This window comes from Podarcis vaucheri (assembly GCF_965113315.1).
Source record: "Podarcis vaucheri genome assembly, chromosome: 1".
NCBI lineage: Eukaryota > Metazoa > Chordata > Lepidosauria > Squamata > Lacertidae > Podarcis > Podarcis vaucheri.
Genome location: NC_138759.1, coordinates 45,735,797 through 45,760,326, shown reverse-complemented (window position 1 = coordinate 45,760,326; position 24,530 = coordinate 45,735,797). Strand labels below are relative to the sequence as shown.

The window sequence follows — 24,530 nt, the reverse complement described above, 5'->3', positions numbered from 1 at the left end:
AAAGAAAAGCTTCTGGGGTTTTTTTTTTGGGGGGGGGGGGTTATACACACCCCTCAATCTGCTACACCAGTGTTTTTCAACCACTGTTCCGCGGCACACTAGTGTGCCGCGAGATGTTGCCTGGTGTGCCGTGGGAAAAATTGAAAAATTCGAAAGATTTTTTAAAAAAATAATGTCACATTTTCGCCCACTAGGCGGGCGCCGGACTGTGTCCACCCTATTTTCCATCTGTCCTGGGTGGGGATCAGATCGGATGGGATTGGATGAGAGCGGACAGGCGGTCCGCTCTTATCCGATTCCACATAGAGAGCAGCGGGGCTCTGACATCTCCCTCTCCGCACACAGTGCGGAGACGGAGCTGTCATCCGCCGGCTCAGCGGGGATCAGCGGATCGATCCCCGCTGAGCAGAGAACAGTCCACAACGTTTTTGTTTGCCATTAAAGAAAAAAATATTAAACCATGCTTGAATGTCGGAACTGGTTACTAAAATTTTTGAATCCCACCACTGATGTTGAGTGTTTGTGTTTATTTGTGTTTATTTGATTCCTATTCAAGAGAATTACTTTATATATAGTCAATATAGGCACAGAGTTAAATTTTTTAACATTTTCTAATGGTGGTGTGCCTCGTGATTTTTTTCATGAAACAAGTGTGCCTTTGCCCAAAAAAGGTTGAAAAACACTGTGCTACACTAAAAATCTTACATGGCCACTTACGTATTGTGGAAATTCAGCTTGTCAAGTATTGTGTTTCCTCTGCAGTAAGGAAAATCATGTCCAGCACTAGTAAAGAGTTAAAATATTTGATTAATCTTACCTTAGGCATTAGAATGTCCATTGCATAGATGAGAGGCAGTAGCGATGGGCAAGAATCCAAGTATTCTGCTGTGTTAGGTACCCTCCTAACTTCCCTCTTTTTTTTGATTAAATAAAATGACTGGTGCCAAAGAGCTAGTGAGATATTATATACACATCCCAAGCTCCACCTTATTTGTGACTCTTCGGAGTAAGAAATGCCATTCTTTTTCTCACATCTTATTTTTTTGAATGGGTGTTCATTTCCCTTAAATACACCCAAGATACATGTATTGACATTAAGGTGTGGTTGACACAAGCAGAGTCCTATGCTGGGAGACTGGACTGTACCACTTCAGTTCTTCAATCTTTTCCCACAAAAGTCTTTATGAATACACAAAATGTAGCACACTATGGAGAAAAGTCCATTCCCTGCTGTGCTAGTTTTATACTTGAACAGATTTTAAACACACACACACCCTGTGAACATCCAGCAATTTAACAACTCACTCCTACTGTGTGTTTGGGGCAAGCCTAGATTTTAGCTTAAAATACATGAGAGAACATCAGTTTGCAAGCGGAAGTGTTTTTAGTTCATTCACTTAAGGGAAAGGGCAAATGGCATAAACTGGCCATTTCATACATTGCCACTTCCTTGAACGGCCAAGCTGATGATCAGTTCAAAACTTTGAGTGGAATGAATGGCCCAGATCTGGTTAAAATCCATAGCAGGATCCTCTAAGGATGTTGCACTCATGTCAAAAGCAGGTGCTATGTCAGCTTTTGACATATAAAATGTGTGAGTTTAAAGAGAATAAGAATAATGCACTTTAATACTCCTACATATAACTGGAACAGGAAGGGGGTATTAGTTTAATAACTGATCCTGATGGTTTTGTTTTAAGCAAGCAAACTTCTTGGCAGAACTCAGTTTCAAGTTAATGTTTAATCTGCAATTTCCCATACGCTTCGGAGGAATCAGAAAAGAAGGGTTAAACATTTATACAGCGTTAAAAACATCCACGGGGTAATGCATGCTATATATATATATAAAAGCTCTCTGAACATAGTTTTAGATTCTTTATTTATACTCTCTCATTATACACACACCCCAACTCTAGGGGATTTACAAAAATCTTTCAGAAGCAGCAATATCACATTAAACTTCACAAAATCCCTGTGGAGACAGCTCTCTCCACTTTTAATTACATATAAAGAAATGTTATCATTACAAATTGCTTAATGAATAGAGCTATACAAAGCAAAGGAAGAACAGTGACATAATTCAAGAGTGCGGCAATTTTCACGCACTACATATAAATGGATTGGTAAATGTGGGTGGTAAACATGATTATACTTTCTCTGCCAAAAAATCAAAGTACAGGCTAAACCAGAAGTGGAGAACCTGGCTGTGATCTCCAGGTACTACAATCCTGCTCCCATTACTCCTGGCTGAAGTTCAGCAACATCTGGAGGGGTGCAGGTTCTTGGACTCCTCCTCCAAGACTTACATCTGAGTTGACATGCATAGGATTTCACTTAAAGTTAAGAGGAATATTATTCTCCAGATGTAGCAGTGGCTAAAACAGGGCGCCATAAAGTCCATAATCCCAAACCAGCCATTACACCACACTAGCCTTCTGTTAGTTTTATAAATAGTCTCGGCAGTGTAGTTACTCTTTCTTTATTTCTAAAACAAACGACTACACTGAAACAAGAGGAAATCATGTTTATTGTTGGTAATTTGTACCATAGTTTGATGACTTCTCCGTTTATCAGTGTTGTTCACTTTTCTCCTAAAATGATTTTCTAGATCTGCTACTGTTTTGTATTCCTAGACTCCAATTGAATACATACTTATCTGGGAATACAGCTAATGGAACTCCATAGGGCTTACCTCTGAGAAGACAGGTATCAGATTGAACTATTAACGTGCCCTACCAAATGCCATCCTCTGCCCCATTTATTCTATTGACTTTTTTATTGTCATATCAGGAAAACTTTCTCATCGAGCCTCAGCCAGCAATAATGCATTGCATTATCACCACTCCCTTTCGCTGAAGAGATCTCTCTGTCAAGCCATTCTCTTACCAGGTACCAACAAGGTGTATGGATGCTACATGCATATTAATGTACTGATTAATTAATTAAGGTTGATCTGAAATATAATAAATGTATTAAGATGTAAGGAAAGCAACAGGTGTGTAAATTTAACAGGCTTTCTCAAAATTTTGCTAAGTGGTAGGGTTCACAAGAAGGTCTGGCTTGATATGAGTAAAGAGATTGATTTCTTTCAAAGACCTTTTTGATGGCATGAGACAGGAGGAAATGAAGCGGCCAGGTGAATGGAGGATACACCCCTGCAGGTGTGCTAGGTATGACCTTTCTCTGCCACATGACCAGGGCACTAGTGTGCTGGTAAACTTGTCATGCCTTTGTTTGGCTGCAAAATGACAAGTTATTTCAAATCTGAGTTCTAAGATGAAGCTGAATAGATCACACTCATTACACTTATATCCTGACAAAGTGCTCATAGTATCGCTACGTGGTAATGAGGAAAAAAGCACTCCCCCTGCTCTTAAGAGAATCAGAAACTGAAAGGGGCATATAACTGCCACAGTCGGTTTCTGGAAGAGCCATTGAGGGAAATGTGCTTTCACCAATTCCCTTGGCTGAGGTCTGTTGTGCATTACTAGCGTACCTGGTCGTGGCTGAACAGGTAGGCGTCGCACCTGTTCTCGACATCTCAAGTGGGATGTGCACATTAAGAACCAGCTCCTTCACACATGTACAAAACCACAATCTACAGATTACTTTTAATGGTGGAATCCAGCAGGTGTTGTCTGAAAAAAGCCAGTATCCTCTGCCAGGCATCTTCCTGTGCTTTTGCATGTTCTCTCCATTTTCCTCCCCAGACCACGAGACATCCCAGTGGCCTGTGAAATGAGGAATAGCACAGGGGCAGATAGGGGGGCTCTAAGAGGTGCCCTGCCCCGGGGTAGCAATAGAACTCCACACGGCACCCACTCCGCCTGAGGTGTCCAACGGCTTCTCGACAAAACGACTCACTTGGCCAGTTTCTGTCATCCTGCCCTGACAGAAAAAGGAAGTTGGCTGAGGACGTCTCCACAGGGATGCGGCAGTGCCAGGTAGCTGGGTCTTTGGGATCGGCCATGATTTCTGAGAAATCCACAACTCCGGGATCACCGGTGACCTTAATCTTGTCCAGGTCCCATGGAAAGGGAGGAATAGTGAGCCCCTTCACTCGCAGGGGGGTAAAAATATTAACACCTGAGCCAGAAATGCTGACTGCCGCTCTGATACCTGGCCAAAACGTAGCTAGAGCAAGGGCAAGATCTGCTCCTTTGGAAAGTCCTAGGACTCCAATCGCTGTAGCTCTCACCTGAAACAACAGTTGGATAAGGACTTCCGTCAGCTCCATGTTTGTCAGTTTTATCGCCCTTTAAAAAAGCCTACTGGTTAGAAGGATTTAGCGCTATGCGGCAATGAAGAAAAAAGGACTCCCCCTGCTCTTAAGAGAATCGGAAACAGAAAGGGGCATATAACTGCAGGCATCTACTGAAGACAGTATATTAAGTGTTGAAATAAATAAGTATGTCGTAAGAATTATAACTTGTGCTTGAGCTGGATTTTACCTCTTCCCTCCTGCTCCCTTTTCCTCATGTGTCTTGTCTTTTTAAATGGTGAACTTGAGGGCACGGAGCCCTCTTAGTACTTGATCTCTTTTAAGCCTCTCTGGGAGCCTTTTGGCATAAATGCATTAAATTAAATAAAACAGGCAGCACACAACACCAAAGAACTGTGATTCTAGCAAGCCTCTTACCTGCTGCTGTTTCCGCAAGAACTCTACAGCCTCACCAAAATAGTCCACTTCAAAGAACTCTGGGAAAGTTGGCAAATCCTCAAAGTGCATGTAAGCAACAGCCAGCGTAGCAAAACCTCGGCTTGCCAGAAGACTGGCTCTGTATTCCACAAGACCTCCTCCACTTCCATACAAATCAATGAGTCCTGGGAACGGTCCGGGGCCTAGAAAAGGAATTAACTCATAAAAAATGGGCTTATGATCAGAGTATGGTATTGTGCAACTCAAGAATCTCCTCTTCCTAAGGGATCTGCTCTCCTCGCTGTCCCACTGCCATTATTAGTGTCACTGGTGGGAGCAATTATTCTTGCCATAACTTGTTTCTAATGGAGGCTTTTAGACTGCTGCTGTTGACAGCGATGCAGTTTTCATGGTGATGTGTTTATGGCACTATTGGTGTGTTCAGCTCTATTTTATTTTTCTGCTGTGAGTTCTTCTTTATAAGCTGCCTTGAACTTATCATAGAGCAGTGGGCTACAAATGCCCAAATAAAATTTAATAAATCTACTGGGTAGAGCAGAGGTTAGGAACCTGTGGAACTTGGCAGTCTCCCTCCCCACCATCCTCACAACCTCTGGGGAAGAAGTCCAAAGCCTCAAGATAGGGTGGCACAGTGGGTTAGTGCATCTGACTGTTAACCAGAAGGTTGTTGGTTCGAGCCCACCCAGAGGTGGCTGTGGGCAAGATTAGTGCATGACCCTTGGGATCCAACACAACCATCCTATGAACTCCCGAAGCTGGTCGAGGCTCTCTCCGTCGATTTTGTATGGGCAGGAAGGGAAGTGCCCGCGCTTCCGAGGTGAGCCATTCAATGCTCATCCGAGGAGCGTGGCAACCTCGTGACCCTCGGGGGGGGGGGGATGAATGAAGCTCACCGGGTGGCACGAAGAGCGTGGCTCGGAGTCTGCCTTCTCGAACCGGGATCCTCTCCACCCCGTCGGCCAGAAAGCTCCTCTCGCTGCAGCACTCGCCGAGGAGCCGCCCGGAGACTCCGCGCCCGTCCAGCACCTCGTAGGTGACGCGGAAAGGGCTGCGGACGTCCCTCTTGGCCAGGCGCTTGGAGGGCGTCTGGGATGCCAGCGACCACAGCAGCCCCATGGGCTCCACGCCGGAGTAGCTGCCGCCCAGCGACGCCGAGCGGCTGAGGTCCAGCTCGCCGCTGCTGCCCGCCCGGTAGTAGGCGAGCGACTGGAAAAGCTCGCCGCTCTCGTCCACCAAGGATGCTCGCAGCGTCACCTCCTGCAGCGGCCCCAGACCCTCGACTTTCACTTGGACCGGCTCGTCCCACAGGCAGCGGGGAGAGGGCAAGACCAGGATCCTCGCCGCCATCGGGTCTGCCTTGCCGGAGGGAGCAGCCTCTTCCCCAACGCGCCGGCAGTTGTCCTTCGAGCAATGCTTTTAGAAAAAGGAAAAAGACGCGCGCCGCCCGGTAACTTTTGCTCCCAGGCTAAAGTCAAGCGGGTCTTTGCAAGCTGCCCACAAAAGGAAGCGGTGTCGCTAGGGCTTCTGGGAAATGTATTTCCTAACTCGCTGGTGGGGACACACTTTGAGAGGGAGCTGCCCGTCTCCTGAGAAGCGATACTGCCTGCCAGCTCCAGGTGAAAGAAAACGAGTTTGGGCAGGGGATTAGCCCTTGTTTGCTCCTGAGGTGCTTGAACCTGCTTGCCCTCACGAATTGTAACGTAATAATTGGTCTTCTTGACTTCGATCGACACAATAGTGAGCTCTGCAGCTGTCAGGTAAAGATAAAGGGACCCCTGACCATGAGGTCCAGTCGTGGTCGACTCTGGGGTTGCAGCGCTCATCTTGCTTTATTGGCTGAGGGAGGCGGCGTACAGCTTCCGGGTCATGTGGCCAGCATGACTAAGCCGCTTCTGGTGAACCAGAGCAGCGCACGGAAACGCCGTTTACCTTCCCACCGGAGCAGTACCTATTTATCTACTTGCACTTTGACGTGCTTTCGAACTGCTAGGTGGGCAGGAGCTGGGACCGAGCAATCTGAGCTCACCCCATTGTGAGGATTCGAACCGCCGACCTTCTGATCGGCAAGTCCTAGGCTCAGTGGTTTAACCCACAGAATTTGGTCAAATAGGCGATTCCTTAGCCCAAAGCTTTATATGCCTTGTTGATTAAAGCTAAGGTTTGCTTTTCACATCCTTCGCTCACTTCAAGTTACCAGGACTAAACATCAGGAAGAATTTCCTGGTGGTAAGAGCAGACTTCAGAAGGTGGAGGACTCTCCTTCCCTTGGAGGTTTTTAAGCAGAGGTTGGATGGCCATCTGTCATGGATGCTTTAGTTAAGATTCCTGCAGGGGGTTGGACTAGATGACCCTCAGGGTCCCTTCCAGCTGCATTCTATTGTAGTTGAAGCTTTCAAACAGTTGTAAAGGACAGTTTTACACTGAAAACATGGCAGTCGTCAATCCATGAGGTCACCAGTATTTATTTCCGGGAAAGAGTATAGCCAACAGAATCTTGGTTATGTAAGTGATGAGATGATAAAAGCACTCCTGGTGGCTGCTGCAAACACTTGTGACCACAGGAGTTGACCACATCCTTAACAGGCAAAAAAAGGCCCTTATTAAATAGCAGCCTGCTATCATAATTTCGCTCTTGTATTGATTCAACTTCAGGTTATTAATCCCCATCCAGCCCACTAATAATAATAATGATTTTATTTGTACCCTGCCCATACAGCATATACAGAAACATAATAAAACATCAAAAACTTCCCTATACAGGGCTGCCTTCAGATGTCTTCTAAAGATTGTATAGTTACTTTTCTGCTTGACATCTGATGGGTGTTCCATAGGGTAGGCACCACTACCAAGAAGGCCCTCTGCCTGGTTCCCTGTAATATTCCTCCAGAATATTCATACAGATGATCTAATGTACTGAGGACAAATTAGGGGCCTGTCAATCTCCAGAAATGGACTTTCCACCAGAGGAACTACATCATCGTGAAGCCTGACTGAAACAGATCCAGAAAATGTGCTTCATCCGTGCAGGTGCTTGATCTCAACGGTTACTTAAGGTAAACCACCATATAAGGTGCCATTTTGTTCACAATGCCATGAACATCCACATGATGTTAAGCTTCAGTGACAGCAAAACAATTGTCAGCAGCAAAACAGTTGCCTTTTGTCTTGATTTAATAGGCCATAATTAAATAGTTCGCATTCCAGCCGTAGTTCCACATCAGTAGGTTAGCTGATCCAAGGCCCTAAGATTTCTGTACTATAACTTTTGTGAGAGAATCCAGCAGCTGATAATAAGAGTATTTTAGATCATATTCCATGTCATACCAATAATTCACTGAGGGGGAGAAAAAAGAAAATGATATAACTTATCATCTGTCTTTGGAAAAACTCATTTTGATAGTTTTCAGCTCAACACAAAAGCTACAAATCTTTCCATTGTTTGCCCCAATCTCAATAAGAAATAGAACTTCAGACCTGATTAATACATTACACAGTAGCAATATGATAGCCATTGGAAAATGAAACTATTCAGCCAATTTTAACTATGTTATTGTGACCAGCTGAAAAACAGGAATTTTTCTGGCATGGCTGAAATCACCTCAATGGCTACTGCACTGCTAGTAAAGTGGTACCTTGGGTTACATACGCTTCAGGTTACAGATGCTTCAGGTTACAGACTCCGCTAACCCAGAAATAGTACCTCGGGTTAAGAACTTTGCTTCAGGATGAGAACAGAAATTGTTCTCCGGCGGTGCAGCAGCAGCAGGAGGCCCCATTAGATAAGGGGGTGCTTCAGGTTAAGAACAGTTTCAGGTTAAGAACAGACCTCCAGAACGAATTAAGTACTTAACCCGAGGTACCACTGTATAACATAGAAATTTATCCTCATAAAGGGTGTTATTCAGGATTAGTCCTACTCACAGTAGGCCCATTGAAGTTAATGGACATGACTTAGGTTTATTCATTTCAATAGGTCTACAGAATACAACCGAGAAGATTTTAAGACATTCAAGGGGCTTGGTAGTAGACATGGATTCAAATCACTGAGCAGCTATGCTGTTGCTGGGTGGCCTTGGGCTATTATTTTAGCCTCAGTTTACCATCTGATGACCTTCCACATCGGTGTTCAATTGCATTCCTGGTTGTCCTGGAGCCTGGTTTTGGTGAAGTGCAAATTTATGTAATGGCTCTGTTAATAAATTAAAAAGCAGGATAATAATCTTTTTTTTCCCCTACATCAACAACTGGCCCTATTAGTACAATTAATTATTGCCGGGATGCTCTTCTCAGCTCAACACCACAAGGTGGTGCTGATGCTTTTTATAGTAACAATTTTGGACATTTTGTAAGGAAACAGAAAGTAAAACAAAAGCACATATTTGATCCACAGTACATAATCTGCACAAGCCCCATTTGAAATGAATATGCCCTTGTGCAACTTCTACCTGAGTTCACACAAAAGTTGTTGAATTGTGGCCCATGTTGATTAGTAAAAAGAAAAAGGAGGGAGAGATTTGAATTTTCCAACTGAGGTCCCAAATTATCTTGACACTCTTTAAGCTTCATCTAATCAAACACTACCGCTCGGGTCCCGATTTGCCGTTCCACAAATGCAAAGACTCATTCCATTTACAGAACAGTCTTTGATCAAGATGGGAGGTCTTTTTGATGGGAGGCAATTTTGGCTGACTCTCTTTTCCCCTTGCACCTTCCTGCATCATCTCCCGCTCAACACCTCCCCCACCCTTCCACTAGCAGAAGTGTCCTCTAAGCAGAATTTTGCCCACAAGATCTCCAGATCCAAGCCTATATGTAAAGATAGCTAATTCTGGCTGGAAATGGTATAAATAAATCCAACTGATAGTAGACTGAAGGAACCACAAAACCTATCTTGAAGAAGAAACATGACATGTGAAATTTGGTGTGCTTGTGCATGCCACACTCCTCTCACCTGCTATGCAGCCATGTGACTGCTGAACATGATGGAACCAGAGAGAAGGAAGATACAACATCTCTCCAGACTTCACAGTGCACCGCAAAGGCTTTGCCTGGGCATATTCTGGAAATCGTTCTAGATCTGGATTTAAAGGATCCAATGGAATCCAGGGCACCTATGAAAGGTTATGGAACAAAAGAAATGCTCTATTTAACAAGAGGAATTGCTGTATTACTTCAGAAATTTCCTTATTTGGTAACAAATACTTGAAAAACATCTAGCAGTGTATTCCCTTCTAACTATTAGGTAACCCAACATTCCATTTTTTCCATCTCCCTGGAGATTAGTATTTGCCTAAAGCAAAATCTAAAGATTGGGTGGTGGTGGATTAGTGACAGGAATACTGGCATGTAAAAATGGATTTGCTAGAGTTGCCATACATCCGGAATTTCCCGGACATATCTGGAATACTGGAATACTGCAGTTGGCAGCAGCGTCCAGGCAGGAATCCCTCAAATGTCCAGGAAAATCTGGACGTATGGCAGCCCATGTAGATAGTGCAGTTTTTGCTGATTTTCCGTTTTAAAAATTCAGAAACATAATATTTTTTGGCTCAAAAAGAAAAGGGGGGGCTCTCTCCAGATTTTCACTGTTTGAAATATGACAAACCTAGATTTGCATATGTACTACATATGTTTAAATTACTTTTTTTTCTTTTTATTTGGGAGAGGAAATTTTGGCTGACTATTGACACACACATTCACTATGCATTAAAACCACCTCCCCTATGATAATAAACCCTGTGATCTTCCCAGGTTCGTCAACCTGGGAAGGTAGCCCATCTAGGAAAAGGAAAACCCTGATCCTAAGCCTCTGCTTAGAAGAAAAGACCAAGGAGTAATCCCTACACAAATCTAGAGTGGAGTCCCTAAGATGGTTGGATGGTGCCTTGTACACCTCCTCCCAGCAATTCCTGCAGCCAAGCTGGTGCGAAACGTATTGTTCTGCTTTCCTCTGGACCACATCAGCAAGGCTGAGGGGGGTGGTCTTGTTGTCTGGGCAGCCCAGGACCTCCATACACACTGCCCAGGCTTGTGCCTTGGGGAGGTCACTTTGATGCTGCAAACACAGCAGTTTGACTTCACCCCTGGAGGAGCACTCCACTGTCTATCAAGACAGATGATTGCCAGCAAAATTGCTATATATTGCTTATTGTTATTGTCAGAGTTGCTCCCCGATCCTAGCTCACAGAGGATCACGCTAGCCAGCGATCATTTAGTAAAAGTCTTTATTGAGTTACAGTTCCCATTCTCAAGCTGCTGCGTGCAACTCTACTTCTTATGGTTAGATCGGCGAAGCTCTGTCTGGGTCCCCGCCTCCTGTACACCAACTTAATATCCTAGCCTTACTCCACCTTTTCCGCCTGACTGTTCTTCTCTGGGTCCCTCTGCCCCCCGGGGTCTCTTCCTTCCGGGACTCTTCTGACGCTGACCCCCCGGACCCTTCTGTCTCCTTGCGCCGGGCTTTAGGACCTGGCTCCCTTTCCGGGCTGCTTACTGCGCCACCTTCCTGTGCATTTGAACTTGGCGCGCGCGCCCAACCTTCCACTTTCCGTCTGACCATTTCTTCGCTCCCTGATGGAGGTGTGGCCACTCCTGACTCGTGCCCTCCCTCCTGTTGTGAGCTGCCAGCGCTTGATACCTGACTCCCTTCCTCTCCCCTGCTCTCTGTTGGTGACGCTGGTCCCGATTTCCAACTGCTCCCCTCTGAGCTCCCTCTGGCCCTTTCCTCCTGGGGTGTCCCCCTAGGCTCCCCCCTTGCCCTGGCCACTGGTGCTCCTTTCTGTGAATCTTCCGATTCACTGGAAAGACTCGGAGATCTCGGGTCGTCGTCATCACTCATCCTTTCTTCTGCCTCCTCCCCCTCGCTCTCTGTTTCCTCCCTTGCCCTTGCCTCTGCTCCTGAACCCCTGACAGTTATGAATTCTGTTTATATAACATTTAATGTTTTGTATTGCATGGATATTATGTTATATATTTTTATATATTGTGTATTCTGTGCTGTCCTGTAAACCACCCTGTGGGCTTTTTGACAAGGGATGCATATGAAAAATAGAAAAATACAATAAACAATTATTTGAACATGAGTGTCTACCCATATTTGCCAACAGCATTCTTACCCTTTTTAACCAGATTTAATAAATGGGGTAAATAAATATTCAAAAAAATCAAATAGAGGTGTGCTGTGAAGAAGCCCGACCCAAAAAACAAAACAGGCCTCAACACTTCATTCATTCATTCCCTCTTAGCAGCTGCCCTCAGACAGTACTTAACACAAAAACCATTACCTTCTCTGCAGCTTTGTCATCCACAACTTCAAATGACCCGCTTTCTGCTATGTGGTAGGTTGCTGATGGATACAATTCTGAAATGTGAAGCATGAAAACTGTTGGAAGAGGGCATAGAACAGAGGCAAAGAGAATGTCAATGTTAAGCATTAAAAACAGACTAAAATTATAGGGGTAGAATTTAGTTTAGCCAGGCACTTGCTGGGAACTGGCTTTGAGCATAGTATCTTTTATAAAACCTGAAGACAATCCAGATGTTAACATGACTGGACCGCCCTATGTTTTTACTTTCCTAAAAAATACCCACATATTTGTTGCTGCTACTAGCCACAATGTAGAAATATTAAACAAGCATTAAAATAAAAAATCCTCCCATGGTTAGTAGCAACGTCATGGGCAGGGGGTTTAAACGGTGAACTAACCTGAGTGCAAAACATTAGAATCACTTCATCCTGGATGACAATGATTTAAATTGTTACCCCCACCTCAGCTGCTTTTCAAGAAAGGGGCAAAGGCATGGAATCCTCAGGCCCAGGGACCAAATGTGGCCCTCAGAGCTCTCTATCCGGCCATTGGGACTCTCTTTAGGCCACAGTCAAGCTCTCCTCAGGCCACTTCTTTTACTGGTCTTGCTTCACACCCAGCTTTTTTCCTGGCTGGAATGAACTCTGATAATGCCTCTTGCTTGCCCGGATAGTGGATAGAGATTGGTGTGTGAAGAAACTAGCCTACTGGACAAAGTGAAAATTTATATTCATTGCTCTGCCCACTTTTGTTTCTGACCCCCATCCTCCACCCACTGTCATGAGCTGCTGGAAGGGGATGCAGTCCTCTCCAGTTATAAAGGAAATCTGACCCCCTGCCGCATATTAAAATGTTGCCTAAATTCATCCTCCTAATTCTAATTTCTCTCAAAATAACAATAGTATGCATCTTACTTCACCACCCTCTGCTCCTCAGAATACGTACCATATGGGATGAAGGGACGATCACTTGGCGGATGCAGCAGAAAATGTTTCTCTCCAGAGATCACACAGTACAAGTTTTCATAATGGTCTTTATGTACTAAGATTGGAGGGGGGAAATGAAAGGTTGGGGGAAAAGAAGGATAGTTTCTTTATCCTAAATATAGTCAGTGCTAAAAATACTCACAGCAGTATGAAAGCTGTAAGAATCTGCATTTATACCAGCACTAGGTGCGATTGCTTTTCTCTACACACCAAACACCAAATTTTAGGCATTTGATTTTCCAAACTCTGTTTAAAATCTCTCAAACTGACAGATTGGCACTGAAGCTAGTGGTATGAAGCTCCACGTGGGGAGGAAACATGTGATAGGCAGTGATTATAGAGTGCAAAAAGCCCTAGATAGACCTCAGTCTACACTAACTTCAAGGAAAGCCAACTTCAGTATAGCTAGATGTTCAGAAGACACATACAAGTTTTCTAAAGGAATATCTTTGCCCATCCTTGACCTCAAAGCCAATAATAATAATAATAATAATAATAATAATAATAATAATAATACATTTATTTCATGGTACATACAAGATGTCACTGCAGCAGATTCTCCCAGCCAGAAATTAACAGCGTCAGGCTTCTTTCCTATATGAAAAAGAAAGAAGTAATAAATCTGAGAAAAATAATTTCTGTTGTCTTGTGCTTAAAGATCCCCATATTAAGACCTTTCTGCTAGACCTTTATTAAGAAACATGGAAGGACAGGCTACTAAAGGCCCACCTACACAATAAAGAACAAGTTTATAATGACAATGATCAGAGACCTCCAAGTCTATTAATCTACAAGTACTGTACATCACAATTTGTACAGCTTAGCATTTGAATGGAAATTGCATGCACAATTACAAAGCCATCAATTCATCTCTCTCTACAAATTCATGAATTATGCAATGTTTCAGAGTATTTCAAGCCAGAATGTGAATTTTTGCTGCAGCATTCATATTCTTTTCAGGTGGGCAGGCGGCCAATAACAGCAGAAAAGTGCATAACTTGAAACTGCTGGATCAGTTGTAAGCACTGCATTTAAATGGACTGTGCAACACATAGATAAAATTAAGCTTTTGATATTTACCAACGGCCTCACTCATCCATGGTATGTCAGGCTCCACATCTCCCATAAGTTCAGGGAATTCTTCAGTTAAGTTCGAGCACTGCTTTTGCACATAGAACACCCCTGGAGAAGTTACTTTTTTCTCTACAATGTCCAAGAAAGCACTGAAAGGCATGTGTCGTTCCTCTGGCATAACAAACCAGTCCTGATAAACTGCATCAGCATAACCATTTGGAGTTACTGCCACACTCACCAGCTTGGAGTTCATTATTTCCCTGCACCAAAATACATCAGACGTTCACCACTATGCAATAAATTGCAATCTAAATGCAGACCTCATGGCTACAACATGCAGCCTAATTTTTGGACTTTAATTTTTTGCCCCTCACATCCCGCCTTCAAACCCCTTGCTTTGTGTAACATCAAGTCTAATGAAGAGCTACGTAGAACTTGAAAGCTTGCTCACTATTTTGTGATATTTTGGTTGGTCCTAATGAACACAAGTGTCCAGCTGTAGATTTTGAATTATTTTCTTTTTTTCTTTGCCTTTTATTGGTCATCCTGGTGTCTAATGACTTAATATTGGTGCCCAGAAATTGGAAATACTTTCCCACCCCTGGTCCCAGTTCCCTCAGGTACAACAGCCTCCCCAAGCTCCTTCAAGATGAAGACTAGGATACTAATTCAATAAATAAATAAAAATCATAAATAGTAAAATAGCCACAACAGTTCTGACTAAATTTTCCCCTGTGAAGCTGATGACTTCATGGAGGGATTTGTTTTTGCTGGCAACTCTCTTATTAAGAAACATCATCAATAAATTTATTTCCAGTATTTCCATGTTGTGCACTTTATATTTGAAGCTAGGGCCTGCCAGGCAGATTCCTACCTCAGGTAAGCTAATGTCCACTTCTTCAGAGCTGGCCAATGGTTGACTGCATTCCGAATTATACATGGCTTGTTTGGGCAAACCCATTCCCGATAGAACTCCAAGGGGGATGGAAGGCTATCAAGATATGGCACAGAATCTGTGAAACTCAACTCTGTTCAGGCAAAAGAAAAAACGCTTCCGTGAATGATCGTGTTACCATTTCAAGGACTGGCCTCATTCACATGTCACAGTTAATCTTAACTATGGTTTAAAGGTGAATGCATAACAAGCTGATGCACAGGGCTAAAATTTTGGACACTTCACTCCTCCCCTACTCCTGTTGCTGCCGTGCTGTTGACAGCTAAGCCATGGGTTTGGCTTAAGAGTTACATCTGAATCTAGACTCATGGTTTTGTTTCCTACAAACAAACCATGAGTCGTAAGCCGAAAACAATAACAACAACAATAATAACAATAAGTTCTTGGTTAGAACTTATTATTTGCTTGGAGCGAAGATCCTGGGCTCTTCTCTTAGCCTGCAGCTTATTTTAAGTCACAAAAATGAGACTTTCTCAACAAGCTTCACTTTTCAAAATGTTGGGTTGGGCAAGGTTTGTTGATTATGTCCATGCAGATACCTGTTCAGCTTAGTTTCAGTTTATTTGTTTTGGCAATTAGAGGTAGCATGTGTTTATACGATATATACAACAATTAGGAACTTGGCATCTAGGACTTACTTCAAATATTGGTACAGACATTCAAAGAACAGATACAAGAATCCGTGGACATGCTTAGCCACAAACTTAAAGGCTGCTGCACATGATACACAATATACAAATTCCATACGGATACACACAACATATCCTGTGGTTTAATGTACTGTGCACACAAGGCCGGCATCAAATACTGGCATCACTGGGCGCTTGCTGAGGTCCGTGCCCCAGTAGGGGACCTGCTGCCAATCTCCGATGCCTGCTGTCTGAGGAAGAAGTGGAAGGAGCAAGAATACCTAGCAGTCTCCTTTCTCTGGATGGCTTGTGCAGATCTGAGGAAGAGGCAAGCAGTAGCAATAGCAGCATGCTCAGCCACAAAGCCCCACTGAGGGCATCTTACCCCAAAGCCAGCCACATTCTGACATGTGTGCATTCGGCAGGGACCTGTGGCTAGTTATTTGAAATTATCCAAGGGGCTGGGGGTTGGGAGAGGAACTTCAAGTTGACATATGTGCTCAGTGCCGGATTTATGTATAAGCTAAACAAGCTATAGTTTAGGGCCCCACTCTCTTGGGGGCCCCCAAAAAAATTAAAAGGAAAATAAAACCCTGGATGTACATTTCCAAAACAGAAGATAAAAAGCAAATAAAATAAAACCGACATACAGCAATAGTGTTTTGTGTTGTGTAGGCTCCTATGATGTAAGTAATGAACCCTCAATCATTTTAAGTTAGAGCTTAATAATTATTTCACTATTAATATACTTCTCCTTAATTGTATTTCAGTTCAACAATTACTTTGATAAAATACATATCTTGTTATGTGCAAATGGCTTTAGATACCTATTAGGTCCATAAATTAGGTCCATATAGCATATATTCAACACACAAAAATAGCGACAATTTGTTGTTGACAAAGGACAGCTGGACGTATAATGTTTTAATGTATTATCAATCTCTTGTTATTATCCTTATCATGGGCCCCTATTACCTCCAGTAGCTTAGGGTCTCATCAAACCTAAATCCGGCCCTGTATGTGCTCTAAGACACGTGCAAAACATGTGCTCGACCACTTATGGCCCTTTCCAGACTACTGAAGGCTTGCCCCTGCAACGGGAAGGGGATGCCCCGGATAAGCTCCCGCTTTCCTCACAACCCCTAAAACAGTAAGGGGGGGGGTCCGAGTGAGTGCATTTTTTCGGGTCCAGAATATTTCACTTTTGAGAGCTGAGGTAGGAAAATGCAGACACCTCGAAGGGAGCCGTGCGGTTTGAACCTCTGCGAGGTATGGTAAATCAACGCGCCTTTTTCTTTTCTTTTGCGGGCAAACACCTAAACGGCAGCGGATAACCCGATTGCACTCCGAGATAGAAATCCTGTCAGGGAAGCAACATGAATGCTGCCCGCGCGAGGAGGGCGATTAACCTCGCCCGCCCGTTTCGCCCTCCCCGCTCTCTTCCCCTGCGAAGGGCCATGCAAAGGTCCTCCCTTCCGCCTGGCTCACCCCTTGCCTCGGCCGGGAAAGCCTCCAGGCAGCGCCTCACCGCCCGCAGCGCCTCCCCTTCCGCTTCGCTCTCCGCCATGGCGGGAGCAGCTGCTCCTTCAGCAGCAGCGGCTGCGTCTCCGGCCGCCTGAGCCGCGTTTGGGTCCGGCTTGCGCTCCGCCCTTCTCCGGCTGCCCAAGAAGAGGGCTGGCCTCGCCGGGCGCGGGAGAAACGAGGCCCGCCTCCCTACGGGCGAGCAAGAGGAGAGCTCCGCCTGCCATGTCAAGATAATAAGCTCTCCTGGTTCGGGTTTATGTCAATTCGCTGCTGTCAGTGGCGGTTCTGGCTCTCTTTTCTCATCTAAATTCTACTATAACAAAACAAAAAACTTCATTGATGAATGAGGAGATTTAGTTGTTTCTTGTGGGGTGGTGGTCCAAACTTGGCCAGTCAAGATTGAGGCCAAAGTTTTTTTATTTTCAAATTTGGCATGAACCTTGGGACATTTTGGTGCTGAAACACCCAGTCAATTATTATTATTTATTGAATTTATATACTGCCCTATACCCGGGGGGTCTCGGGGTGGTTCACAGAATAAAATCAAGATATAAAACACCAAAATACCTAATAAAAATTAAAATAACCTAATAGCCCTCTCAATCCTCAATCTTCAATCACTGATCAAGGAGGAGCAGGCTAATGGAAACAATTTTTTTGTTAAATAATAGAGCACCTATTACTACTGGCCACTGTGTGACTAGAATTTGTGTAAACAAAGCAACGAAAACTGGAGAAAATGGTATTTGTGCCTCTGCCTACTCCTGCCCATGGAAGCTGGTTGTGATTCAGCATTTGTTCTATAGAAAGGCAAGTAATTTTTGCTCTAAAGGCTCTTATAAACTAGTTGGTAGTGAATGCTGAAAGGTTTGTTTTGGAAATATAGAATCTGGCCAATCCAGCATGATCCCACCCTCTGCAAAAAAAAAACCATGTTAGCAAAAACTCCTCCAACACAGTGTTTGCTTAGCTGGATCCTGAATGCAGCATTGATCTTACTTGAACACTGCAACATGAATCTGAACAATGCAATGTGTCAAAAGAAATGACAATGCTATTACTACAAAGGGCAAGGGAGAAGGGAAGGCCAGGAGGAGGAAAGGACAGAACTGTTTTGCTATAAGAATGTGAAAACCCTAATAAACTATAAAAATGAATCAAGGCAATAGCACTGAGCAACAGCATGAAGACAGCTTAGTAACAAAGGTTCACACTTTTTTTTATTGAAACTACTTAAGACGCAGAGTACAAATGAATACAGAATTAAAAATAGCCCCAGAAAGGTGGCTCACAGTGCAAAACCCCCACAAACATAAAACAATTGTTTCAAATAATTAAAAAAGAAGACATTTTAAAAGATTTTTTCCCCTCTTAAAGCCAAGGTAGAAAACACACATTTATAAATAAAAAGTTTCAGGGTTGTTATCTCCTTTTAAACAAGCGGAGAATAGGAAGGGAGTGTTGAAATAACACAGGTAAAAGGGATGTTTATCTGGTGCCTAGACTTAACTTAGACATGCTGAGTAGACATGGCTTATTCCTTAAATTGCTGCTCCATGCATCACAGTCTGTGATCTACAGCAGATTAACTCAATATGTAAGCAGCCCAGCTCCAGAATATAATATACAAACAATACAGGATTCTGGATACTCTAGTTATTATCTATAGAAAGAGCAATCTAGTCACAACACTACCTGCCTGAAGGTCCACAAGGCAGCTATTCACCCCTCCAACTGATTTATTTATTTATTTTAAAAAATTAAAAATACTGGATGCTACTGGAGGTCCAGTGGCTCAACTTCTGTGTTGATATGCGACAACGTTGTTTAAAATGCTCCGATGCATACACTGGCCATAACAGTAACTCTTTTTGCAGAAAGAAATGTATTCCGCATCAGTTGAGCAAAAGAGGAAGCTAATCCTTTCTAACAGGCCCAACTATTAGAGGTGTCACTGAAAAGGATTGGATGAAAAAGGGGGAGAGGGGTTAATAACAAAATGGCCATATATTGTAGCACCAGTTGCATATACCAATAGCTGGTGTAAACACAATTTTGGCTTTCAAATGTCTCCTGTGTTTCTGTAGAAACAACGAGAGGTCATTTTGTCCCATTCAAGTGTACAGGTATTCTCTTTTCTAAGGACTCTCCTTGAAAAAAGGAAACAGCATACACGAAGAATAAAATGCAAATTACACTGTACAGAAACATTTCAGAAAGCATGGATAGAATATGTCAGCATGGCATCAGTGATGAGTTCATGGTACATACTTTCTCCATTTACCTTAATACATTAATTTGCATGCAAACATTAAAAATCAGTAGAAGTGGGCCAGGTTCAGATACTACATGCATTTCTGTTTCCACAACCCTTAGATTATCTGTTGAAGTTTCCTAATAGGGCCAGAGAACATCTATAATAAAGCCAAATAATTTACATGCAGTTCAAAACTAAAAGTAAAGCAGGCTGACATTTAACTATCAAAGTGTTTTCCTTAAGAGGAAACAGTCTTTCCTCCCGTTTCTTCTCAGCAACAAATCCTTGGGACAGAAAACAAGATAGCTAAGAAGCTAACACGCACCAAATGGTTTCAGACAACTGGCTGGCTGAGGATAGTCACTCCTAAAACCTCCCCAATTCATGGATATAATAGTGGAAATGAAGGGCCCATTAAACTACTTCCTTTCTTTTTTTTAAAAAAAGGAAACACCTAACAATTCTCATCTTTTAATTTACCTAAAATTCATTCTCAGTTCTACTTAACTATGTTCTGCCTCTTTCCTGTAAAAGCACCATTTCAAAGGAACCATACTCTTAGCTTTGAACCAAAAAGATTCCTTTCCCTACTACTACTTTTCTAGAAATCTTGGCCGTTCTATTCCATGTAACATTAAAAACTACAGGCCTGCCCATACATTCTTGCATACCTACTTACTCAAGACCACAGTGCTAGTTCGTTTCTACACCCATTTTCCACCTTGATCCATGAATACAGACAGTGCTCAAGTAATTTGAAGAAAATTATTTTGCAGAAACGTTTTGACAGTAACATTGAACTTTGTTTGATATTGCCTTTCTCCCAAGAGAAACCCAGAGGAATCACCTACTGGGTAACTGTATCAATAAGCATTGAGGTATTTGTCTATCAACATCTTGATTCTGCTGTCACACTAATGCATTTGACAACTTTGGAAGTTAAATCAACACAAAGAACTTCAATATCTCCCTTTCTCATACAAGATGTCTGTGTTGGAAATATGGCTCTTCTACCCTGAGTATATGTGTGTCTCAGAACAGGAAAATTTCCTGAGCATTGAACACTTTTCACAGCCTAATGTGAACAGGGAAATAAAAGTTATTTTGCCTAAGACCTTTCCTGGCATGTACACTCAGAAACCAAAAAAAGCCATCTCAATTTTCAATTAATAGATGTCCAAGGAGTATCTTTCATGTGACCCATCCTATTCCTTTGCCACAGACATTGCTCTATTTCATGCTCACTCATGGACGGAAAACAGTAGCAGAATATCAGTTCTGATGAATGTATCTTAACTACCATTCAGAGAAGTGTATGAGAGAGCAAGACTGCCAGGAAGTTCTGGGAGGGACATACTAAAAAGCACAAACAACATTCCAGGTCCCTAATCTTGCAGTTAATTTATGGATGGTTGGCTGTCCAGCCAGCCAAAAAGAGGGCTGCTCTATAATAATATATTATGAGAGCCAACCAGTCCCAGAAAAGAAGCTACGCTGCAAGGTTCCCAGTCCTACAGTGCAGTGAATGAAAAATCCCACATGAGAAGTGCAAGGGGGAAAGCTGGTGAAAAAGACCCAGGTCACCAAAGCAATTTAGTCAGATGATCAGATGGACAATAGTAGATGCAGAACTGCTTTTTGACCAGAGAGAATAGCTCAAAAAATTCGGTAGGGTAGCTATTTCTGAAATATTTTTATCAACCAGTACTCTGGGAATATGGTTTGATAATTCAGTAAACAGGAAGAGGAATTTTTAATCTGAGAGCACCTTCTAGGATAAGCAATCTGAGAGTCAAAGCCGTGGACTAATGAGTTTGGGAAACTATGGCAAGTTTTCATTGAACACAATAAAACTCCATGCAATCTCATTCCCACCCCACTGACCTGCTTTGTTTTTAATCACAAAAAAGGAAATGAAAATAGTTACATCACAACTGTCTAAATGTTCTGTCCAGTCACATTTAATTGGTAGTTTTCTGGTTTTAGCAATGGAGACATAAAATGGGTCTCCCTCTTGGGATGCTAGGTACATCTCATGCTTCACTTGAGCAGTACTTAAAAACGGGTGTCAGGCTCTCTTTACTGACAAATTTATTTAAATTTATGCTAGAATTAAACTAAAACTTTTTATCTAATAAATGCTATAGCAACCCTGTGTCTCTCCCCCCCCACCGCCCAAAAACATCATCTGAAGAGCCCAGTATACAACACCAGTTGAACACCACTTCTAATTATAACTTTATAAATAGAATTTAACAATTCTTCAATTTAAAAAAACTCCTTAATGTAGAGGTCAAGTTTTATATAAAATGTTGTACAGTTCTTGCAAAAGCATTCATGTTTGCAAACAGTCTTGTAACAAATCTCCTTAGCTTGGTCCAAAGGGTGTGCTGTCCTCTGGAAGCAAGTGCAGGTATAGGTATATAGCATAGGTTTCTCTTTAAAACAGAAGGCAAAACAGGGAGAACAAGACTGTCTTTTTTATAGAAAAGAAAAGAAAAAACCTATGAGTAAAATTCAGCAAGGCAGGCTGCAGCAAAAAGTAGTTCAGAAATTCAGCCTGCCAATCTACTAGTATAGTTATGTTTACTGCAACAAAACGTGTGGGAAAGACGTGGAAACAGTCACAGCTACAAAACGAATGTGAAAGGTTTAGAGCAATAGTCACAAAAATAAATTAATAAATAAAATTTTAACACTGTACATAGATCGAGACAGCCCTGCAGAAGGAGTGACTGGTGCCATCTCAGTATTTTTCCACCAAGTCAGCAATTTCAGGCCGAGCCACAGTCAACTGAGTCTGTAGGAATTTTTGTTTTAAGTGTTTTGGCTGGAATAAAGTTTCCAATAAGTTTTTCTTAACGCCACCAAAAAAGAAAAGGAAAAGAGAGAGAAGTGGGCACAGAAAGATTAGTACTGTGACCAGCACATTTCTGGAAGCCATAAAATGACCCCCTCTTAACAGAACTGCTTGAGGAAAAAAATATTTCACCATTGGATAAAAGTCAACAATAGCAGTCATTCCAGGTTTTCACTATGTTAGTTTTCCCTGTGTTGCTGTCAGTTTCTTCATTAGATGTTTGTACCCCTCTCTTCTTTACAGTTTTTTATCCATACGTCGTTCAACAGCTTGCAGCAACAGCTCTGAATATTGTTCCAACAAAGCAAGAGTTTGCTCATCTCCAAAATGCCGAGGACTGGATAAGGTGGAACCACTTCCCTCACTGACTGGCATTACAGTTGAGTCGTGTGGCTTCGCCAACACTTCTTTCTCCCTTTGAAGTTCTTTCCCATCCTTCAGGGAGTCTAGTTCTTTTTTCATCACAGAGAAGGTATCAGTCAAGAGGCCAGCAATCTCATTTCTATCGGCTGAAGACTCCATGTCAGCAGACACCTGCAAAAAAAGTGGGGTGGAGGTGAGCAATATTTTTATTTTATTTTAGAAACACAGCTTGTTCTGTGTTGAAGGCTTCTGGTTGGTAGCAATGAAAACAACCAAGTCCAGTGCTTTGAGATCACCAGTGTAGAGTTTGAGGGTCCCTAACTTCAATCTCTGTAATCCCTCCTCTTTCTTGTATGGGAAAATACCTGGGAGATGCATGGACTTCTCACTTCAAGCAGCAGCGACCACAGTCATATCAGCTACTCCTCACACCTGACCCATTGCCCCTCCTTTTCTTCTTCCCATTCCACCTACTCTCCCACAAAAAACTAAAAATATCAACACAAAACTTTCAGCCTTTCAAGTACATTCTCCAATCCGTCTCAAGCACTGAAAATTACTAAACATGTTGTCTGCTTGTTTCTCCATTAGATTTATATCCTACACTTCCTACCTGGGCAGCAAACACCAAAGTGATAAAAGGTGTGATAAAACAAAACATGTTAAATACATATTTAACTGCAATCACATGCCCTCCCAGCAGATAGTTTCAGGGCTGCCAGGAACCTTCCAGGCATCAAGCACCTGGGTAAATGATTTTATATTTCCCCTGAATGTTAAAAATGAGGGAGGCAGAGACACCTCACCCGAGAGGGCATTCCACAAATGAGGAACCACTACTGAGAAGGTCCTACCATGATGAATTAATACTGTGCAGCAAGTGAGTCTGAATTATCATATATTTGTGTATGAAGTGTGCAAAAGGTCTTGTGCCTCATAGGGATTCTCATACATGCATGAGAATACCTTCTTGTCTGGCAACCCCAATCAAAATCAATTTAAAACAGTAACATTCAATCATCATCATCACGCTTTTGCAGACTCAGCAGTTGAAAGCCAACCATTGAAAGCTCTGTCTCTCTGTAACATCTGAACTGGGAATGGCCATGCTGGGTCAGCATCTCACTTAAGTTTTGGGCTGAGTTTAAACCCTGGCAAGAGAAAGGTTCTGCAGGTGTACAATGGGTTGTTTTTACTTATGAGATTTTCTACAGAAATGAAAATATGGATTAAAATGTATAAAGGGCTGGGGGGCGGGGCCTGGCATTTTGGCAACAACGTTGTGTAACCACTGCAAAAAACACCCATGTGCATGAGAAACACTATTCTACAATAAACTCCCATCTGGAAGAATTCCTTGCCACAGAATGGTGATCCACACAACTACTCAAAGGGCTTGTAAGTACACAGGTATCTGCTCCAGAACGAAAATTTAGAGGACCTCTGCTTGCAGTCTTAACCATATGTTTCCAATTAGTCTAAGATAATCACATATAAGTATTAAGATCCAAGTGACTAGCTGGAATGAAAGCGTGACTTACCATATGGTATAGATGGATGGCCTTGCGCATACTGTCTTGGAGCTCAGACACAACGTGCTTGCATTGCTCAATGCTGACTGAAGAGCCTCCTGTTGGGGGGGGGGGAGAGACAGAATACAAAGGCGCTAAGTAGAACACAAGTACCATTCCAGCCCTGCCCACTGTCCTGAGACGGTGGGAAACCCTGCAGAGAATCTAGCCATTTCATACATTGGCCTCACCCACCCATCTCAATAATTCTTTAAATCCTTGCATAAGACTGTTCATTCTATACTATGCACTAACATGAATAGAGAGCAACTTCTCTCATAGGAGAAGTTGTTAAGCCTTTGAAGGGAGCCAGTCTTAATGGTGCTGTGGCCTGCATTGCTGCA

At 42.8% G+C, this 24,530-nt stretch overlaps 4 protein-coding genes and 1 long non-coding RNA gene across 14 annotated transcripts in view; 1 reads left to right on the top strand and 4 right to left on the bottom strand.

Moving 5' to 3' along the window:
* The window catches only part of LOC309541710 (cytosolic phospholipase A2 delta-like), a 74,392-nt gene extending 73,475 nt beyond the window's left edge, over positions 1–917 (bottom strand). Inside the window, exon 1 of one of the 3 annotated variants that reach the window (XM_082239889.1) lies at positions 818–917. In XM_082239889.1, the coding sequence (XP_082096015.1) occupies positions 818–838 (21 nt within the window). In that variant the 5' untranslated portion in view covers positions 839–917. Of the gene's footprint in view, positions 1–717; positions 749–817 lie in introns of those variants that run through there. The other 2 variants (XM_082239892.1, XM_082239891.1) reach the window with 2 other exon arrangements.
* Positions 918–1,862: 945 nt separating this feature from the next.
* LOC309542141 (acyl-coenzyme A thioesterase 1-like) lies at positions 1,863–6,505 on the bottom strand. The gene is made up of 3 exons (XM_082240702.1): positions 5,554–6,505; positions 4,640–4,842; positions 1,863–4,198 (listed from the first exon to the last, which is right to left on the bottom strand). Exons 1-3 carry the CDS (start codon positions 6,005–6,007, stop codon positions 3,599–3,601), a joined length of 1,257 nt encoding a protein of 418 aa, XP_082096828.1. The 5' UTR covers positions 6,008–6,505; the 3' UTR covers positions 1,863–3,598.
* A 597-nt stretch (positions 6,506–7,102) lies between these two features.
* JMJD7 (jumonji domain containing 7) lies at positions 7,103–17,692 on the bottom strand. 4 transcript variants are annotated; one of them, XM_082240872.1, is made up of 8 exons: positions 17,100–17,675; positions 14,902–15,055; positions 14,034–14,287; positions 13,491–13,547; positions 12,913–13,008; positions 11,944–12,041; positions 9,612–9,771; positions 7,103–7,994 (listed from the first exon to the last, which is right to left on the bottom strand). In XM_082240872.1, the coding sequence occupies exons 1-8, from the start codon at positions 17,176–17,178 to the stop codon at positions 7,903–7,905; spliced, it is 990 nt and encodes a 329-aa protein (XP_082096998.1). In that variant the 5' UTR covers positions 17,179–17,675; the 3' UTR covers positions 7,103–7,902. The 4 variants fall into 4 exon arrangements, with proteins under 4 accessions (XP_082096998.1, XP_082096999.1, XP_082097000.1 ...); XM_082240873.1 differs by having other exon boundaries at positions 11,944–12,020; positions 17,100–17,599; XM_082240874.1 differs by lacking the exon at positions 13,491–13,547 and having other exon boundaries at positions 17,100–17,692.
* On the top strand, positions 16,588–18,885 carry LOC309542886. The gene is made up of 2 exons (XR_014224479.1): positions 16,588–16,880; positions 17,807–18,885. It is a non-coding gene; the product is annotated as an uncharacterized lncRNA (long non-coding RNA).
* The window catches only part of MAPKBP1 (mitogen-activated protein kinase binding protein 1), a 119,293-nt gene continuing 113,092 nt past the window's right edge, over positions 18,330–24,530 (bottom strand). For all 5 annotated transcript variants that reach the window (XM_082239208.1, XM_082239211.1, XM_082239209.1 and 2 more), the window contains 2 exons: positions 24,157–24,245; positions 18,330–22,786 (listed from right to left, as the gene is read on the bottom strand). In XM_082239208.1, coding sequence (XP_082095334.1) covers positions 22,490–22,786; positions 24,157–24,245 — 386 coding nt within the window. In that variant the 3' untranslated portion in view covers positions 18,330–22,489. The remainder of the gene's footprint in view (positions 22,787–24,156; positions 24,246–24,530) is intronic.

Bases quoted from the DNA above. Each gene is read 5' to 3' on its own strand.
- LOC309542141 (XM_082240702.1), bottom strand. From the start codon at position 6,007: ATGGCGGCGAGGATCCTGGTCTTGCCCTCTCCCCGCTGCCTGTGGGAC. The intron at 4,843-5,553 runs GTGAGCTTCATT...TTCCTTTTCTAG, and splicing joins CACGCTCTTCGTGCCACCCG to GCCCCGGACCGTTCCCAGGA. The intron at 4,199-4,639 runs GTAAGAGGCTTG...CTGTTGTTTCAG, and splicing joins TCTTGCGGAAACAGCAGCAG to GTGAGAGCTACAGCGATTGG.
- JMJD7 (XM_082240872.1), bottom strand. From the start codon at position 17,178: ATGGCGGAGAGCGAAGCGGAAGGGGAGGCGCTGCGGGCGGTGAGGCGC. The intron at 13,548-14,033 runs GTAAATATCAAA...TTTTTCATATAG, and splicing joins ATGGATGAGTGAGGCCGTTG to GAAAGAAGCCTGACGCTGTT. The intron at 9,772-11,943 runs GTAATGGTTTTT...AACCTTTCATAG, and splicing joins ATGACAAAGCTGCAGAGAAG to GTGCCCTGGATTCCATTGGA.